Source organism: Oncorhynchus nerka, linkage group LG10 (assembly GCF_034236695.1).
Source record: "Oncorhynchus nerka isolate Pitt River linkage group LG10, Oner_Uvic_2.0, whole genome shotgun sequence".
Taxonomy (NCBI): domain Eukaryota; kingdom Metazoa; phylum Chordata; class Actinopteri; order Salmoniformes; family Salmonidae; genus Oncorhynchus; species Oncorhynchus nerka.
In genome coordinates this window covers 77,198,793-77,219,884 of record NC_088405.1, presented here as the reverse complement: position 1 = coordinate 77,219,884, position 21,092 = coordinate 77,198,793, and the positions used below count along the sequence as shown (strand labels likewise).

Sequence of the window (21,092 nt, the reverse complement as noted above, 5' to 3'; positions counted from 1 at the left end):
CAACCTAAAATAGTGTTAATCAGCAGGCAGAGATGATTAGCTGGCCAGTAGGGTATGAGGGCCAGGTTGGGAACTGGGGTTAAGACCTGTACTCTTGAGAGGTGCCATGAGTTAGCACAGATTGATCACATCTGCATTAAAATGCTACTCTTTGAGTTTGATAAATGCCATTGACACTTGTATTAGAATCAGGAGATATGGTCAGATGAGACGAAAAGAGAGCTTTGGTCACGCACACCAGTGATGTGTTTGGCCTCGAAAGAAGGATGCATATGCAGAAAAGTACCTCATACCTACTGTAAGGATAGATATGGTGGTGGATCTTTTATGCTATGGGGATATTTTGCTTAACCTGATCCTGGGGCTCTTGTTAAGGTCAACAGAATCATGAACTCTAATAAGTACCAGGATATTTTAGCTAAAAACCTGGTTGCCTCTGTCAGGAGGCTGAAACTTGGCCACAAGTGGATCTTCCAGCAAGAGAATGACCCCAAGCATACAATAAAATCTACAAATAAATGGTTAATTAGCAGCAAAATCAACATTTTGCGATGGCCATCTCAGTCCCCAGACCCCATTGAAAATGTGTGGTTTGAATTGAAGAAGGCAGTACATAAGCACATACCTAAGAATATCAAGAATATCAGATCCCTCCCAACGTGTTTTCAAATCTCATAAAACATGATTGAAAAATGCTAAGTGCTGTTATCCTCACAAGGGGTTAGTTAAGTGCTGTTATCCTCACAAGGGGTTAGTTAAGTGCTGTTATCCTCACAGTATTGAGTATTGAAAACAGAGGTGCCAATCATTTTCACCACTATCTTTTTTAGATTATTATTGTTGAACAAAATATTTTTCTCTGAGCAATTATATTAGTCGCCTATACAAAAATACAATTTTCCCATTTTTGTAGCATTCAATATAGCTAGCGCAGTATTTGTATTATTTATGTTATACAGTCTTTATCAAAGGTGCCAATCATTTTAGGTTGACAGCTTTGTTCTATGGTCAAAATGAAGTTCTCTCAGGGATGGCTCTCCAAGACTCCAGTATGTGTCCAGGAGTGGCCACCACAGGCAATTCTCTCTTTCTCCAGAATGGCTCCTACTTTGTATGGTGCCAGGCTCTTAGCAAAACCGGGCTGGAATGTGACATAAGATCCACTTTTCCTTCAGTCACCCAAGACATGAATACACACTTTGTCAGCTATGCCCCCTTCGCTTATGTCTTTCATGAATTGGGAGATTCAGATAGGATTTGATCACATCTCTCTCACTCACTGACAGACAGAGCTGTATACATTTTGTATGTTTCCAGACATGATTGGTTACAAATAATGGAATCTTCTATTCTGTTACTGGATAATCAAAATGTTTGCACAACAATACCACAACAGTTAATATATTACAATATTGCATTATGATCAGCTGACGACCCTATCCCACCCACACATCGATATCAGTATCTATGCCCACAGCATCCTTAAAAATATTTAAATGACATTAACCTTATCAATAACATGGAACGACAAAAATAGAGGTAAGTCTGCGTTTTGCATGCTATAGTGCTTGCTTGAGATTATGAAAGAATGACGCAGTTAGAGTTAATTATATATTATAAATAATAACATATTGCACATCATGCTTGCGAAGGATATTTGTGGATATTAAGAACACTGTAATGAATTCCCCCCCCCAAAAAAAAATTGGCACGTGTTTTCGACTATTATAGTTCTCCAGCACGCAATATTCGCCGAACCAATGACTTTGAAAGCATTGAAATAATGTACAAATGAAATTACTTACTTTAAGACGGCACTGTCCCCTTGTCTGACAGTGATGTTGTCCTTAGAAAAAGAATCCCCGCTCCTCGCTGGCACTCCTGCAGGTACAAGGAATAACAGTCTTACACCGATGACAACAAGGCATTTCCAAGGCGCCACAAAATAACCACAAATGCCCATTTTCCGTCAGTGGGCAACTTCCACAAAAACTTGAATGTCAAATACTCCTTGCTCCGTGCGAAATAGTGATGCCCACAGAAATTCAACTCCACTCGAAATGCTGTTGTGGTTGGTGGTCGACCTCTATTTGCTTGCCTCAACTATAAGGTGAGAATATCAAAAAGTAAGCTATATCTGTGCCTCTAGTAACCTATCTCCAAGAAATTTCCAGCTACAACAAGCTTCAGAGGAAAAAAGCGATGTGTGTTTTCTGAAAGCTGATGTAGACCGTCTCCCCAGCTTTGTGTATGTTATTTGTAATCGCCAAGAGATGGATGCTCGCGCAAAGATGCATCAGCAAAGTCTCCACTTGGGTAGTTCTCCCGATACAGCACAACACTGCAGTGACTCTAGAAACTAGTATGCTCTAAAATCAGTTTTGTATCCTTATTTATCAAGAACATAAACTAAATCCACCAACCAGCCAGCACCGCGGAATCAGGTGAAAGCACTCCTTGATTCGAGTGTGTGCCTCGCGTACAGGCAAGTCTGCAGTTCTCTCCTGCGCAGGTTATAAAACCATGTGAGCCATCCGCGCAGCATCCCTACTCCCGCTATTTTTAATACCCCATTGGATGATCAAGCAAGTGATTTGTAGAGATAAATATATAGGCTGTATATGTCATTTAAACTATATCTTAGTCTGCGTTATAATGACAATAACCACCACAATGAATAGGTCAATCGGGTTGCCTAAGGCAGTAAACGTTATTTATAATAATGTTTACATGGAGAAAATCGGACCTCTCTGAAATGAAAATGGATTACACTACCTCCAGTAAAAGAGATTTTAGCTACTCTCCGTGAACGCTTGAAAAAAAGTGACCCTCCTATATACCCTAAATAACAATTTAAACAAGGTGGATAGCAGAGAACATGTCTACCATTTTACTCCCACGTCTTGGACCGACTAGAGCCTTCTGCAGTGTTAGAAACTATTCCTGGTGTTGGAAGCATGACATGGTAAGGCGGGTATTTTGATAGCGCACAGGGCTGTGGGCCAGAAGGTTGTGGGTTCGCAGACCACCGTGGACAAGAGTAGGGGTAGAAAGATTTCCTTTATAGTGAAAGCATTACATTAATCTATCATCGTATTTGCAGGTCCGATTAAAAAAAAAAGCATTTTATAAACATTTCATGCAATTCTACTCATTTGACATGTAAACCGAATCTTTTTTTAATTCCACACAAATTACCGACATTTCAGGCTAAGAATGGACAAAGAGATGTGTTCATCTTTGCAACGAAACTGTCCCCTTTGCATATAATAGGAATCTGAGCATAGTACTTTCAAAAAGTTATGCCTACCATTCTACACCAGACAAAGTAGTCCTACCAATGCAGAAAGAAATTAAGCTTTAATTGCTGGCTACTCTTCATCCGTGGGTTAACCCAACGAGAGGTCACAAGTTTTTTACTGAAAGCTGTCTGGGTTTAAACATATATTTTTAAATATATACACTACCGTTCGGGGTCACTTAGAAATGTCCTTGTTTTTGAAAGAAAAGCAAAAAAAATTGTCCATTAAAATAACTTCAAATTGATCAGAAATACAGTTTTAAGGGAGTAGTACACAGTGTTGTACGATGTCTTTGGTTCCTTGTCAATTTCTCACATGGAATAGCCATTATTTCTCAGAACAAGAATAGATTGAGGAGTTTCAGAAGAAAGTTCTTTGTTTCTGGCCATTTTGAGCCTGTAATCAAACCAGCAAATGCTGATGCTCCAGATACTCAATTAGTGTAAAGAAGGCCAGTTGTGTTGTTTCTTTAATCAGCCCAACAGTTTTCAGCTGTGCTAACATTATTGAAAAACGGTTTTCTAATGATCAATTAGCCTTTTAAAATTATAAACTTGGATTTGCTAACACAACGTGCCATTGGAACACAGGAGTGATGGTTGCTGATAATGGGCCTCTGTACGCCTATGTAGATATTCCATAAAGAATCATCAGTTTCCAGCTACAATAGTCATTTACAACATTAACAACGTCTACACTTTATTTCTGATATATTTTCTGATGTATTAATGGACAAAAAAAATGTGCTTTTCTTTCAAAAACAAGGAAATCTCTAAGTGACCCCAAACTTTTGAACCGTAGTGTGTACAGTTGAAGTCGGAAGTTTACATACACCTTAGCCAAATACATTTAAACTCAGTTTTTCACAATTCCTGACATTTAATCCTAGTAAAAATGTTCCCTGTCTTAGATCAGTTCGGATCACCAGTTTATTTTAAGAATGTGAAATGTCAGAATAATAGTAGAGAGAATGATTGATTTATTTCAGCTTTTATTTTTTTCATCACATTCCCAGTGAGTCAGAAGTTTACGCACACTCGATTAGTATTTGGTAGCATTGCTTTTAAATTGTTTAACCTGGGTCAAACATTTAGGGTAGCCTTCCACAAGCTTCCCATAATAAGTTGGGTGAATTTTGGCCCATTCCTCCTGACAGAGCTGGTGTAACTGAATCAGGTTTGTAGGCCTCCTTGCTCGCACACGCTTTTTCAGTTCTACCCACACATTTTCTATAGGATTGAGGTCAGGGCTTTGTGATGGCCACTCCAATACCTTGACTTTGTTGTCCTGAAGCTATTTTACCACACCTTTGGAAGTTTACTTGGGGTCATTGTCCATGTTAAAGACCCATTTGCGACCAAGCTCTAACTTCCTGACTGATGTCTTGAGATGTTTCTTCAATATATCCACGTATTTTTCCACCTCATGATGCCATCTATTTTGTGAAGTGCACCAGTCCCTCCTGCAGCAAAGCACCCCCACAACATAATGCTGCCACCCCTGTGCTTCACCGTTGGGCTGGTGTTCTTCGGCTTAAAAGCCTCCCCCCTTTTCCTCCAAACATAACGATGGTCATTACAGCTAAACAGTTCTATTTTTTGTTTCATCAGACCAGAGGACATTTCTCCAGAAAGTACAGTCTTTGTCCCCATGTGCAGTTGCAAACCGTATTCTGTCTTTTTTATGGCGGTTTTGGAGCAGTGGCTTCTTCCTTGCTGAGTGGCTGTTCAGGTTATGTCGATATAGGACTTGTTTTACTGTGGACATAGATACATTTGTACCTGTTTCCTCCAGCATCTTCACAAGGTCCTTTGCTGTTGTTGTGGGATTGATTTGCACTTTTCGCACCAAAGTACGTTCATCTCTAGGAGACAGAACACGTCTCTTTCCTGAGCAGTATGATGGCTGCGTGGTCCCATGGTGTTTATACTTGCGTACTATTGTTTGTACAGATGAACGTGGTACCATCAGGCATTTAGAAATTGCTCCCAAGGATGAACCAGACTTGTGGAGGTCTACAATTTGGCTGATTTCATTTGATTTTCCCATGATGAAATACATGCACAGGTACACCCAATTGACTCAAAGGATGTCAATTTGCCTATCAGAAGCTTCTAAAGCCTTGTCATCATTTTCTGGAATTTTCCAAGCTGTTTAAAGGCACTGTCAACTTAGTGTTTGTAAACATCTGACCCACTGGAATTGTGATACAGTGAATTATAAGTGAAATAATCTGTCTGTAAACAATTGTTGGAAAAATTACTTGTGTCATGCACAAAGTAGATGTCCTAACCGACTTGCCAAAATTATAGTTTGTTAATAAGAATTTGTGGAGTGGTTGAAAAATGAGTTTTAATGACTCCGACCTAAGTGTATGTAAACTTGCGCCTTCAATTGTATATATACTGAACAAAAATATAAACACAACATGTAATTTATTGGTCCTACGTTTCATGAAATTAAAGATGCCAGAAATGTTCCATATGCACAAAAAACGTATTTCTCTCAAAAATTGTGCAGCATGAACATTACTCAGGTGCACATTGTGCTGGGGACAATGAAAGGCCACTCTAAAATGTGAAGTTGTGTCACACAGCACAATGCCACAGATGCCTCAAGTTTGAGGGAGCGTGCAATTGGCATGCTGACTGCAGGAATGTCCACCAGAGCTGTTGCCTGAGAATTGAATGTTAATTTCTCTACCATAAGTCGCCTCCAACGTCATTTTGAGAACCAGCCTCACAACCGCAGACTACGTGTAACCCGCCCGCCCAGGACCTCCACATCCGGCTTCTTCACCTGCGGGCTTCTTCACCTGAGACCAGTCACCCATTTATTCTGATTGGCTGGCTCCCCAGTGGGTGGGTCTATGGCCTCCCAGGCCCACCCTTGGCTGCGCCCTTGCCCAGTCATGTGAAATCCATAGATTAGGGCCTAATTCATTTATTTTAATTGACTGATTTCCTATGAACTGTTTATGAACTGTAACTGTAAAACCGTTGAAATTGTTGGATATTGTGTTTATATTATTATTCAGTATATTTCTATATATATTTCTAAAATATATATTAAACATCTTCTGTTGTGCAGAAAGTGAATAGCTTAATCAATTGATTGTGACAGAATTAGATTAGTTCCCAAGCAAAGTCAGCCTCTGAATGTCAAGGAAACAAAACAAGGATATCCTCATTTACATCAGTCTTTCCTGGGTACTTGACAGCTTGTTTCTAGCATAAAGCATTGTGGACCAAAGTGCTGTTATAGATCACTTAATACAATCAGTTCCATTTTATATTCTTCAAAATCTTAAGATAAAAGGGGTAGGCCTCTGCTTTTTGCCATTTCCTTAAATGAAAGGTAGGCCTATTGCGTAGTCTCTCCTACCCCCTCAATTCGATTCCTGGCTTTAACAGCCCTTCACTGACACAGAGGTACGCTATTTAAAGAGTGCATGGTGGGTGGAGGACTTGACCATCAAATAGCCACATTTTGTCTGTCAAACAGGTCTACCTCTTATTTTATTTCCAAAAAAGCTAGAAATAAGCTCCAACACAAAGCCCTCTTCTTGTTGTTAAAGTCTAATTAAAATGAAGATGATTGAATTATGCCTACTCGAATTTGCCTACTTTCAGCACCATGAGCTGTCCGTTTCCAATGGATTGTGCCGCAGCTGCTGTTTCAAGTTTCAGCACTACAATGTAAGTAACTACAATCTGGATTATTATGAGGTCAATCAACCTTTGACTCTCCGCCTGAACTGCCACCATAGAGCAGGTTAGGGCTCAGTGTTGGAATTTTCATTGCAGTGTGTAGTTTTATTTACACCATCCCATCAGCTATATTAGAAACATAACTTTGCTCTGTGCTATTCCAAGCATGCATTTCATAGCCTATAGCCTCAAGGTTATAGAACATTTGATTGAGACCATGCTAAATAGCCAATAGGCGCACTTGATATTGCGAGCCCAGTGGAGAATCATAGATGAGGGGTGGCATCAGGCACACATCAATATATAGCCTAATAAGCAACTCATTCTAAAACACCGAGAAATATTGAAATTCCATCAATTACAAATTACATGACCCTCCCCTGGACTAGATAAAGAAAATACTAAAGCCTCCCCTTGAGTGAAAAGTAAAAAGCATGACCCTCCCCCATTTTCCTCCAGGTAATCATTATGTACATTTCGATTTGTCCCTATATCATTAGGCCTACCATAATGCAGTCAATTATTATTTCAATACTGTGTATTGGGAATGCTTAGCTAATCATCTGAAACATACCTTCCTGAACATATCAAGTTGGATCTATGCTCTGCTCAATAGTATAAGTGGTAGACTATACTATTGTATATCAGAACTGTAGCCTAGTGTGTGTGCATGTGAGAGAAATATTTTCTAATAGTGATATAATATTTTTGGTTTTGTGTGTTCAGCTCATTGTAGGCCTCAATGTCAATGTGTAAATGACAAGATATTTAGTCCCACTAAAGTTTGTGAGTATGTATTGTATAACAATGTTTTAGTACATGTTTTTAAAAAAAAGTGTAATTATGATTATATTTTTAACCTTTATTTGACTAGGCAAGTCAGTTAGGAACAACTTCTTATTTATAATGACAGCCTACTCCGGATGACACTGGGCCAATTGTACGCCGCCCTATGGGACTCCCAATCACAGTCAGATGTGATACAGCCTGGATTTAAACCAGGGACTGTAGTGACACCTCTTGCACTGAGATGCAGTGCCTTAGACCGCTGCGCCACTCGGGAGCACAAGAACCCTGTAAATACATTCTACCTATACCTACAGTATCTACCATACATCATTGTTTTGCAATATACAAAATGAGTACAGTATATAGTGTAAACAATAGAAGCTGGTTGTTGAATAGCTCTGCCGAGACATCTTTCCATGGCATTATCATAAGCACATATGTGTTGTCAGCGTCTTAGCGCCATGCAGTGCACATTACTGTGCTAGGACAACTGAGCATTGTTATTGTAAGCATGTTATTTAATTCTGTCCTGCATAGACCTACATCCAAGGGCTCCCAGACCACATACTAAAAGACATGTTCCATTACTCTGGCGACTACGTACTGTAGTATCTTTTTAACCTCCCGCTTTGGGCTGGATGTGTCAATGTGTAGTTCATACATGCATAATCTATGAGCAGAATTACTGTTTTACCTCCATTGGCCATTAAATCCCTAGTTTGAAAGCTACTCGTTTCTAGAAGCTATGCAGCACCATTTTGAGTCCTGCAAGCTTGGCCCACTTGAGCCAGCCCCCTAGCAATTTGAGTTCCAGCCAATTTGAGTTCCAGTCCATCGCCATTTGAATGACAGCTTGCAAAATGCACATTGACGAGTCTCACAGTGAAAGAAGAGCGCTGGCCTAGCCTGCCCAGCGTTATCCAATGAGGTTGCATGTCACTGAGCCAATGGCTCCATGGCAATGGCTCAGTGACACAGAAGAGAGAGAGAGAGAGAGAGCAATGACGTAGTGCACATCCACTGAAATATGCATATTTGTATGCATGAAGATTGATTGGGTGTGGACTGAACTGGGGATATAGGGGTCACTGTTTGTTTTGACATGCACGCAGCCTCTTGGATTTACAGAGGTGTTGTTCAATTTATTATTAGGGCGATAGTGGGGGAATTATGATGATGACCCGAGCTGGAAAAATTGGGCTAAGATAAGAGTTAATTAAAACTCTATCTAGCCTGTGGTGCAACCTGAGTAGGTCTTCGTGCACTACGTGCAAATCGAACTCAATGGCATTTTAATTAAAACCCCTCGTTCTGACCTCAGCAAATCTAAGATGTGTGGTCTTAATTAGCATTGGTTGCTAGGTGTGGTGGGGGGTCTTGGTGAAACACTTGTTTCTGAAACACCCCCAGCAGATTAGGATGACAACATGTTGTTGACTATAGACTGCCTATAACATCAGACCTGTCTATCAGCTTGAACGACCTCATCTTATTTAAAGGCCTACTCTGTGATATTTACAGACATTTTTATTAATGTAAATGAATGATATATTCAAATATAACTCATAAATGCCCCATGTCATGAGCTTTGATCAACTGTCTAAACCAACCATAACCCAAAATATAAGGACGTTTTACATCCCTCAGTTTTATAGGAACCCAAGTGGCAATGTTGCTGTTTTATTGATTTCAAATTAAGGAGTTGGCCTTTAAGCTACAATACATAGGGCTGTGGAACATTGCAATTTTCACTGTATGGCTGAGTCAACCATTTCAATTACCTGGGGATTAGGAGTAAATTCACAAGTGTATCTAGGGAATTTACATTACTTTGAAAGAGTCTTTAGTCACAATGAGACTGGAAACCGTGTAATATACATAATCGAGCCAACCTTCATTGTTTTGTCATGAGAGGGTCAGATGCAGTGGATGACCTTGCTTTGTTAGCCAGCGATGTGTTTATGAGAACTGGTGCTGCGCTCTGTGAAATGACTAATTAGACTGGCATTGTGTGCTAGACTCCATGCATGGATCATTTCCCCACTGTGTACTACAAACAAGAGTAGGAGGGGACCTTAGACTTAGTCTGGTGCCCAAAGAAGTAACATTTGCATTGAATAAGAGCACACTTACATTAGTATCTGTTGAGTTGGGTGTTGCTTTATTGTAGCACATCAAGGAAGACAGTTTATACTGTAGATTCATGAAATTATATAGTAGGCTATACTGTATCAGGTGTATATGTATAAGGTGAACGCACCAATTTGTAAGTCGCTCTGGATAAGAGCGTCTGCTAAATGACTTAAATGTAATGTAAATGTATCTATATCAACAGTTTATGATATATATATACAAATTCTAAGAAAGGAAGATAACTATTTTTCATAGAAATGATTGAAATGCCTTTCGTCTATTGATGCCTTTACATGGAATGTATTTATGCATACACTGACATTCAGGCCCACACTGACACTAGTCATTCATACTCATCACAATCCAGCACAGTACATCATGACACCTTAGAACAATGGGCATGACACTGGATTGAACTCTCGCTGTTCTCTTTCTGCTTTAAAGTTTTACAGTACATAACTAAATATTTCAAAGTAATCAATGTATTTAGACATATGGTGCCCTTAAATGAATTGAATCTGCAGACATCTTCTATCTGAAGTTCCCTGGAGAGATACTCAATGTAGATATGCTGATACAGTACCATGTATCAGGCGTTGGTGACTTTTACATGACTTCCCAGGAGGAAATTAAATGCATGCTAATTATAGTATCATTGATACTAAGGCCATTCAATGAAGGTCTTGACCTTGAGATCAACTCTGAATACACACATTTGTTTAATTGTCACATACTGTACAGTGGATAGGCGCCGTGAAATGTGTTGTTTTACAGCCATACTACTAGTATGGCACCCCTGGACCAAATTAAGGTTAAGTGCCTTGCTCAAGGGCACAGACACATTTTTGACTTTGTCGGCTCAGTTATTCAAACCAGCAACCATTTGGTTACTTGCCCAATGTTCTAACAACTAGGCTACCGGCCACCCTACTGTATAAATTAAGAATTTCCTCTCATTTAGACGAAACATGCAAGAAGCATGCTTTATGGCAACTGTCTGAAAATTAACATTTGTCTGCATATGTAACATTTGAAGGCTTAGTAATAAGGATGTACTTTTTCTGGACATGAAAAGGTTTTTGAAGGCTCTAGCTTATCTTCGAAGCCATGCGGTCTACATTTATTCTGACAGCAGGTAAAGCAAAAAATACATCAGCAAGCACCCCAGTGGTACACGGCCTGGTGGGCACTATGGCAAATCAAAGTACTTCTTTATTCCTAAGAAATCCGGGGACAGCGATAATGGTGGTGTTCTCTTACTCTGAAAGGGCCAGCAAACGGTTCTTATTAGTGCAAAAGTAAGTGGTGTTTTTCCGCATTTGCCATTGGCTAAATCCAAGAAAAAAACATATTGCATAACTTTAGGTCTATGATGGTAGAGCAAAGTTTATCTAACCTGATAGTAAGATTAACTTTGTTTCAATGTCAACAAACAATTCAGAGAGATTTCTTACAACTGTGTCATATCTGTGGTAAGACATGTCATGGAATGATTTGGATGATGTCTTTAGAAGTGCATTTGAACATGTACAGTATCTAAGGGAAACATCATAGTACATTGAGTCAATTGAAATTAAGTACTGAGGCTGGATTGCTATATTGTTTCTCAGTACTTGGTAATGTTTTCCCGAATTACACTCATTTAGCATTTTATCAGGTCTACACTAGAATCAGTATTTGATCCTTTAGACAAGGTATTCCCAAACTGGGGTACGCACAATGCGGTCAGCGGTACGCCAAATTAAAATGTGATTCATATTTTTTTTAAATAATAGTTTAAAAAATAAATATATATATATGTTTTTAAATTTATTTTTGTAATAAAAAATAAAATTCTTCACCTTTTCAAACAGTCCATTTATATTTTCCAACGAGGCTATACATTTGGGTGAGTTTTTTTCTCTTGCCTGAGTAGCCTCATTTCACTACCAAAAATAAAATGAAACCATCTAGTGTTCAGCGAAATAACAACACAATGTCAAATACATGTAGCCCAGTCAAATAATTAACATCCAATCACATTAACTGTTACTCTCTCGCGGAAATTCCACTAACGTATAGTTGCGGCTCAATTTGTTTACTCGAAAATGGATAAATGGTTAAAAAAAGCAAGGCCCACTTCCATAGAGACACATACCAGCTCTACTGGCAGTACTGCTACTACCAGCAGTATTACACCTGCACCTGCCGGCAACACAAGTTGTTCTTCAGTAATTCTACAATTGTTGTTAGCCCAGCTAGCATGGACAATGACAGTTGTGAATCTGATGCAGCCGAAGAGCTACTGCCCCCTTACCCGGGAAAGCACCGAACAACAGACAGGGACAGTGTGTTATATGTGCAGTGTGTTATATGTGCAAAAGTACTATCTCACAACTCGATGAAACCTTCACTCTTGTGCAGACATTTAGAAACAAAACATGCCAATTTGAAAAATAAACCACAGGAGTTTTTTGAGCGAGAATTAAGACAAGTTTCGGCAAGCAACAGATACCATTATTAATAAGAAGGGGCTAGAAGCGTCTTATATGGTGAGCTACCGAGTGGCTAGGACAGGCAAGCCCCATACTATTGTGGAGGACTTCATTCTTCCTGTTGCTGCGGATATGGCTGGGTCAATGCTGGGGGAAAAGGCCATAAGAACTATACAGACAATGCTTTCATCAAACAACACTGTTTCACAACACATCAGTGACATGGCAGGAGATGTTTTGAAACAATTACTGCTTCGCATACAAGTCAGTGAATTCTATGCGTTACAGCTGGATGTGTCAACAAACATGGCAGGCCTGGCACAGGTCCCGGTATATGTTCGTTATGTTTATGGGGGGTCAATTAAGGAGACGACATCTTCTGCAAACCACTAGAAACCAGGAGAACAGGAGAGGATATTTTTAAAGTACTGGACAGCTTTGTGACATCAAATGGACTTTGGTGGTATCTGTACTGATGGCGTAAAAGCCATGACAGGGAGACATAGTGGAGTGGTAACGCGTGTGCAAGCAGTTGCTCCCGACACCACTTGGGCATTGCAGCATCCAATAGAGGCTATTGCTGCCAAGGGAATGCCTGACAGCTTGAAAGATGTTTTGGACACTATAGTGAAATGGTTAACTTTATTAAAGCAAGGCCCCTGAACTCTTGTGTATTTTCTGCACTATGCAATGATATGGGCAGCGACCATGTAACACTTTTACAACATACAGAAGTGCGTTGGTTATCAAGGGGCAAAGTTTTGACGTTTAAAAAAAATTGAGTGACGAGTTTAACGTTTTCTTTACTGACCATCATTTTCACTTGTCACGCATGATGACGAGTTTCTCACACGACTGGCCTATCTGGGTGATGTTTTTTCTTGCCTGACTGATCTGAATCTAAGATTACAGGGACTCCCCAGAACTATATTCAATGTGCGGGACAAAATTGAGGCTATAATTAAGAAGTTGGAGCTCTTCTCTCTGCATTAACAAGGACAACACACAGGTATTTCCATCATCGTATTATTCTTTGTGTGCAAATGATCTCAAGTTTACGGACAATATCAAATGTGATATAGCGAAGCACCTGAGTGAGTTGGGTGCGCAATTACGCAGGTACATTCCCGAAACGGATGACACAAATAACTGGATTCGTTATCCCTTTCATCCCCTGCCTCCAGTCCACATACCTATATCTGAATAAGAGAGCCTCATCGAAATTGCAGCAAGCAGTTCTGTGAAAATGTTATTTAATCAGAAGCCACTGCCAGATTTCTGGATTGGTCTGCTCTCAGATTATCCTGCCTTGGCAAATCGCGCTGTTAGACACTGATGCCCTTTGCAACCACGTACCTTTGTGAGAGTGGATTCTCGGCCCTCACTAGCATGAAAACTAAATAGAGGGACAGACTGTGTGTGGAAAATGATTTAAGACTGAGACTCTCTCTAATACAACCCAACATTGCAGAGTTATGAGCATCCTTTCAAGCACTCCCTTCTCATTAACCTGTGGTGAGCTTTTCACAATTTTTGATGAGAAAATAAGGTTTTATATGTAAGATGGTTAAATAAAGAGCATTATTGATTATTGTTATATTATTTTTTGTGCTCTGGTCCTATAATCTTTGTCACTTCTCATGAGCCGGGTTGTGACAAAAACTCACACTCGCTCTTATGTTTAATAAATGTATCGTATAGTGTGTGTGTGGCAGGCTTAGAATGATGGCAAAATACAACATTTGAGAGTGCGCTGACCCTGGTGCTAGAGGGGGTACGCAGCTGGAGGTTGAATGTTTTGATAATAAAGCCTTTGAAACAGAGATGAAACTTAATAAGCCCAGAAATCACATGTTAACTATGCCATCACAGAGAAACATGATGTCTGAAATAGATATAGAAAGCTATGATCTTATTGCATCTGTTTTACCAGATTGTTTATTATAATATATATATGTTTATAGGGCTTTCATAGAATCTCAAAGTGCTTCACGAGCAAAAAACAAGCAAGCATTATATCATGACAGGTTGGTTGACCAAGTTTTTTGAAAGCTGCATCCTCCAAAGATGGAGCGGATCAGTTCATGGCTTGAGCGGAGAGAGCTGGTCAGAGGATGGTAGATGATGGTGATGGAGTTGGCTGATGGTCTTGTAGAGGGCAAGTCTGGGAACCAGCCTGAGTCTTATAGCTAGCCACTGGACTTCTCCTCTTCCACTCTGTGTAGCACCAACTTGGGTGATGCCTCAGCAGTTCTCCTCACTACGAGCCTTCTGCCTCAGCACTGCTGCATTCCTCTCTCTCCCATTCCTCTCACGCTTCAGGAAACTCCTCCAGTGATGTTCTCAGAAGATCAGGAATTGGCAGGCAGGTGAAACAGAAAAGCTGATACCTTGTCCAGATGCATTTATCAAACACATTTTTTTGCCATTTAGCTAGCTAACTAGCCAAGCCAAAAAGTGTTAACCTGTCAGTCAATCTGCAAATCCGTGGCTCAAAAGCACCAGATATACGCAATTAAAACTCAATGTTATCAAAAACAAAAGAGCTGATTAAAAATCAACAATTAAAAACACTGAAAAAGTAACTAAATATGTATTAATTTATGTGGCGTAATGCAGGTCAGCCACCAGGGGGAGACTCGTCGAGGCCTGGTGACAGATGGAGTATACATCACGAGGCGATTGCCCCATCTGCTGGACGTGCCAGGTCTCGACGGGCTCTCCGGCCAGGACTAATTGGGGCAGATTGGGGATTGGTGAGTAATCAAGGGCTGATTGCTCACCAGCTGTACAACTCCCATAAAGCTGCCAGAAGGGCAGCACACAGGAGAGAGACTGGGGATGGAAAGGACTCCCGTATAGTTGGGGAAGGTACCAGAGGTAACAGGTGGGTGTTCAGTTGTTGATCCCCACAGGATACAGCAAGACCCGGAGCCCAGAAGGCGGTATCCCGGAGAGGGTCTCTGGGGGAGACCTATTCTTTTCTTTTGGACTATTATTTTAATAAACACATTTGAAACTGAGCTAATCCTACTCTGTCTGTGTCTGATCTGTGTAAACGTTTAGACCCAACCCCAGGGTTGACGTTTACGCAGCATCAGCATGGACGAGTTGATAGCTCAGTTCATCCGGGCCCAACAAGCCCAACAGGCGGTTCAGCAACAAACGATGGAGGAACGGCGGCTACAAAACTTCCGCCTCATTGAGGAAATCAGGAGGCCCGTCTACTGAATCATATCCAAGCAAGTTTTTAATCAAGCTAACAGAAGATGATAACATCGAAACCTACCTCTGTACGTTGGAACGGACAGCACTACGGGAAGGATGGCCAAGGCAAAAGTGGACCAGTTCGCTGGCCCCGTTCCTCTCTGGGAATGCCCAAAAGTCATATTGGGACCTGAACGATGAACAGGCTGCTAACTACGACGGACTCAAATGGGAGATACTCATTTGGGTATAGCCTGGCCCATCGGGCTCAACTATTCCACGACTGGAGTTTCGTAGCCGACGCATCCCCCCAAGCCCAGATGAGCGACCTAATCCGCGTCACCAGGGGATGGCTCCTAACCACCCTCTCCATCCTAGACAAAGTGGTCCTGGATCGCTTCCTACGGGCACTACCCCACAACATGAAGAGGGCAGCGAGTCTATGCGCAGCCCAGACCTTGGAGGGCCTCCTGGAAGCAGTGTAGATGCATCAGAACTCTAAGGCCCTGCTGAGTGGGAGTCGGGCCGAGTCGGCGCCCGTTCGAGAAGTCAGAAGGACAGCCCCACTGCTGTGTACCCCGAACCGACAGTCGGCAGGGCCAAAGGACCGCAAAACCATGGAGAGACGTCTGGGGTAAGGCCGACCCACCACCCACGACCCCAGATAGATGGAGAGCAAAGGAGGTGTTTTGAGTGTTGCCTGGAATTGCCCGGCTCGAGAGGACTCGATGCCATCAGCAAGCCCCGGAGGCGAGTGGGTCACGCAGTGAACTACGTCACCTCCTGTTGGGCATACCACGAATCAACTGCACCCATGGTCCTGGTGAAGGTTGACGGACACGACACAGAAGCTCTATTAGACTCCAGAAGTATGGTTACCCTCCTAACCACGAGCCTGCTGAACCAGGATACTAAATGTAGTGGGGAGATGCCCATTTCCTGTGTTCATGGGGACACAAAGCGGTATTCAACCGTATGGGCCAATATCGTGACACCACAAGGGAACTGCCAGATGATGGTGGGTGCAGTACCAGAGTTGTCGGTACCTCTCCTAGTGGGATGAGATTGTCTGCTGTTCGTGGCCCTGTGGAGGCACGAGCTGGCCGAAGACGAGAGTGAGGACGACCCATCGTCTGTGCAGGCCCGGAAGCAAACGTTTGATCAACCTGTATCGACGGATCCGGAGACGAATGGGGGGGCCGAAACCCGACCCCCTGGGGAACCACGGGAGGAAGAGCCCAGCCTCCCCCTCCTCGATTTCGAGGGGCCAGCCGAGACAACCCCTGGGGCCCAACGCAAAGGAACAATTCAGGATGGCCCAGTGGGAGGATTCTAACTTGAAAGCCACCGCAGCCCTAGTGATTTTTTTTATTTTTTATTATTATTATTTTTTACTAGGCAAGTCAGTTAAGAACAAATTCTTATTTTCAATGACAGCCTAGGAACAGTGGGTTAACTGCCTGTTCAGGGGCAGAACGACAGATTCGTACCTTGTCAGCTCGGGGATTCGAACTTGCAACCTTCCGGTTACTAGTCCAACGCTCTAACCACTAGGCTACCCTGCCGCCCCGGTGGATGGACAGCTACTTCCGGGGGTGAGTGACTGGCCATACCCCCATTTCCAAATCAAGAATAACCTTTTGTATCAGGTGTCGTGCCAACAGGGGGAACTTCGAGAGGTATTGTTGCTGCCCCGACGGTACGTGGGAACCGTTCTTCAGCTGGCCCACACCCACCTGTTGGGAGGGCACCTGGGAATGGAGAAGATCCGGGAACGGATCGCCGCCCGGTTCCACTGGCCCGGGATGAGGAGGGCTGCGGAAGATTACTCTAACAGTTGCCCGGAGTGACAAATGACCGCCCCAAAGGCATACTTCCGAAACTCACGGGTCCCCCTACCGATCATTGGGGTGCCCTTTGAACGTATCGCCATAGACTTAGTGGGACCCCTGGTAAAAACAGCACAAGGACACCGGTACATCCTGCTAATAGTGGACTATGCCACCCAGTATCCTGAGGCCATTCCCCTACTGTCAGCGGTATTCAAGGGAATCGCCCGGGAGCTGTTCCACCTCTTTAGCCGGGTGGGTATTCCGAACGACATCCTGACAGACCAAGGTACTGAGTTTATGTCCCGCCTAATGAAAGATTTGTGTGCTCTCCTGCAGATTAAGCAGATCCGGACCTCTGTCTTCCACCCGCAGATGGATGGGCTCGTCGAGCGGTTCAATAAAATGCTCAAACAAACGCTGTGGAAGGTCACTGAGCAGGACGGGAAGAACTGGGACCAGCTACTACCCCACCTAATGTTCTCAATACGAAAAGTACCCCAGTCCTCCACTGGGTTCTCCCCTTCGAACTCCTCTATGGGAGGAGGCCACCGGGGCCTAATGGAACTCGTCAAGAAGGTGTGGGAAGCCAAACCAACCCCCTTATGCAGCGTGGTAGAGCACATGGAGACGATGAGGGAGCGGCGGACAGACATATAGCCAGTCGTGAGGGAACATATCGAGAAGGCTCAAAGCTCCCAAGCCCAAGTCTACAATTGGGGAGCCCATCCCCGAGAATTCCAGGTGGGAGACAGGGTATTGGTTTTAATCCCCACATCCAAAAGTAAGTTCCTGGCTACATGGCATGGGCCATACGAGGTGATCGAGAAGCTGGGACCTGTCAATTACCGTGTACGGCTGCCGGGGAGACGGAAACCCCAACAGATTTACCACGTGAACCTGTTGAAGAAGTGGCACGAGAGGACAGCCTTGGCCGTGTTATGGTCGGGACCCAGGACGCCAACGGTACCAGTGGTGGTCCCGAGCAATGAGGACCCAGAAGCAAGATCTCAGGGAGCTCGTTGATTGGAACACGGCGGTGTTCTCAGAGAAGCCGGGCCGCGCGACCCTCATTGAACACCACATCCGAACACGGCATGGGGAAACAGTACGAAAGAGGCCACATCAGATTCCGGAGGCCAGAAGGAAGGCCGTGAAACAGGAAGTGGAGGCTATGTGGAGGATGGGGGGTCATTGAAGAGTCTCACAGTGCATGTTGCAGCCCCATCGTGTTGGTGCCCAAACCGGACGGTAGCCAGTGCTTCTGTAATGATTTCCGGGGTGTGAACGACATAAGCTTGTTCGACGCCTACCCCATGCTGAGGGTGGACGAGCTCATCGACCGATTGGGAAAGGTACATCAGCACCATTGACCTGACCAAAGGATATTGGCAGGTACCATTGGCAGTCTTTCGATACCAGACGGATTGCATTAGTACCGGGTGATCCCGTTCGGTCTCCACGGAGCCCCGCCCACATTCCAGGCGAGTGACGGAGTATACATCACGAGGCGATGGCTTCATCTGCTGGACGTGCCAGGTCTCGACGGGCTCCCAGCCAGGACTAATTGGGGCGGATTGGGGATTTGTGAGTAATCAAAGGCTGATTGCTCACCAGCTGTACAACTCCCATAAAGCTGCCAGGAGGGCAGCACACAGGGGAGAGACTGGGGGAGGAAAGTACTCCCGTATAGTTGGGGAAGGTGCCAGAGGTAACAGGAGGGAGTTCGGTTTTTGATCCCCACAGGAGCAAGACCCGGAGCCCAGAAGACCTTATTTTTTTTCTTTTGGACTATTATTTGAAAATGAGCTAATCCTACTCTGTCCATGTCTGATCTGTGTGAACGTTTTGACCCAACCCCCCGGTCTTCACATTTACTAGAGTTCTGTGCTATAGAACTATTATATATTTAAAGGATAAGCGCTGATGTCTTGTACATTACCTTGTAAATAATGGACAATGCAGTGGGACGAGTCCCTTTGCAGAGTTCATTTTTCCAAGGTAATGTACAGAACAGAGGGTTTTATCCCGCTTATACCACAGTTGCCAAAGAAATCAATATGAAAGAGCACATTTAGCGGTAAAAACTTTTTTTTCTTTGATATTTTTATTTTTATAAGCAAATTCATACTTTCTCATCTTTTGGATGCTAGAGACGTGTCATTCTTTCGATTAGTTTGATATTTATGGGGTGACCCAGTTGTTTGTTTGCCAAATAAAATAATACTATAAGCACAAATTTACCTTTAGAACTAAAACATTTCCGTTGATATTTTCATTTACAGTATATAAGCAAATTAATACATTCTCATCTTTTGGTTGCTAGAGACGCAACCCAGTCGCAACCCATTCGATTAGTTAGATATTTATGGACGCGACCAAGTCGTTCGTTCTTTATGTTCTATTGCCATGCTCACTGGCAATGTTCTAGTTACTGGTTAACACAGTCACGACCTCTGCAGCCAGAATAACTGCAAAGTAGCTGCTTTCTATTGATATTCCTTTGGATACATCCATAACAATCAGCTGATAATGCCTGATTTTTCCTGGCATAGCTAGAAAAGTTTGCTTTCTCATCAGAACACTCGACACTGTTCATTACAAGAAGATCGCATTGCATAACAAACACTAGGCTAGAAGCTATCTAGATAGCTTGCTAGCAAACCTTCCACTATGACAATTGAATAAAAACCTACATTTCTGAAAACAGCTGGTCAAACTAGAAACGTGGGAGGATTTGACAACATAGAGCCTCTTGCGTCATGACTGCAACAGTTGCCGAGACCAGAGAAATTCATCTTCATTACTCACCACGTTAGGTCATCAGATGCTCAAAATACAAATTATTTGCAACAACAAATCAATGCTAGCTAGCTATTTTTTCCTCATTTGTTCTGGGTAGCGCCTTGGATTGTCTGGAGGCTCCTGAACATCCTCAGTGTGTGCTTGCTCCATTATAGCTTCTGCTATAGCAACACCTTCATCAACACTTTCCCTTCTTTCAGCCTGGGGTCTCTTTGCACACCCACCGTCCTGTACAGTTCCCTGTGTGTCACTCTCAGGAGCTCTCTGTGCCTGTCCTCTCTCGATGTTGTCCATGGAATGCATTTGGTTAATGTGACACCACCGCATTATGTCTGGGCTCACTTGAACCTGGTAAGTTCTGGGTCCCGTTTCTATACGTTCCCTCTTGTCCATTTCCCTTCCCTTCTGTAGTCTCACACCATCACTTCCTGTTCTGTTTGGAGATGGTGCTCCCGGCCACCGGAGAGCGTCTTGGCTTGTTTGTTCAGCACTTCATTATGCCTGTTTGGCTTCATGATGTCCAGCTGTGTGCGGAGAGGCCTCCCGAACATCAGTGCAGCTGGACTTTCATTTGTCGTGGCATGTGGGGTGTTTCGGTAGGAGGCCAGGAACTTGGCCAGTTTTGTTTGCAAATTCCCTTTGTGTCCTTTTGCTGCACGGAGTCCATTCTTTAGGGTTTGCACAAAGTGCTCTGCCAGCCCATTGGTGGCAGGGTGGTACGGAGCTGAGGTTGAGTGTTTGATTCCATTTACTGACATGAATCCTGTAAACTCGTCACTTACAAAAGCTTGCACTTTGTCACTTACCAGCTGCAGCGGCAATCCGAAGCATGCAAACGTTGTT

General features: G+C 43.0%; 1 protein-coding gene across 2 annotated transcripts in view; it reads right to left on the bottom strand.

Moving 5' to 3' along the window:
- LOC115136019 (opioid-binding protein/cell adhesion molecule-like) overlaps window positions 1-21,092 on the bottom strand; it is a 346,162-nt gene that overhangs the window by 177,738 nt on the left and 147,332 nt on the right. Inside the window, exon 2 of one of the 2 annotated variants that reach the window (XM_029671347.2) lies at window positions 1,806-1,881. In XM_029671347.2, coding sequence (XP_029527207.1) covers window positions 1,806-1,881 — 76 coding nt within the window. Of the gene's footprint in view, window positions 1-1,805; window positions 2,502-21,092 lie in introns of those variants that run through there. The other variant, XM_029671345.2, reaches the window with a different exon arrangement.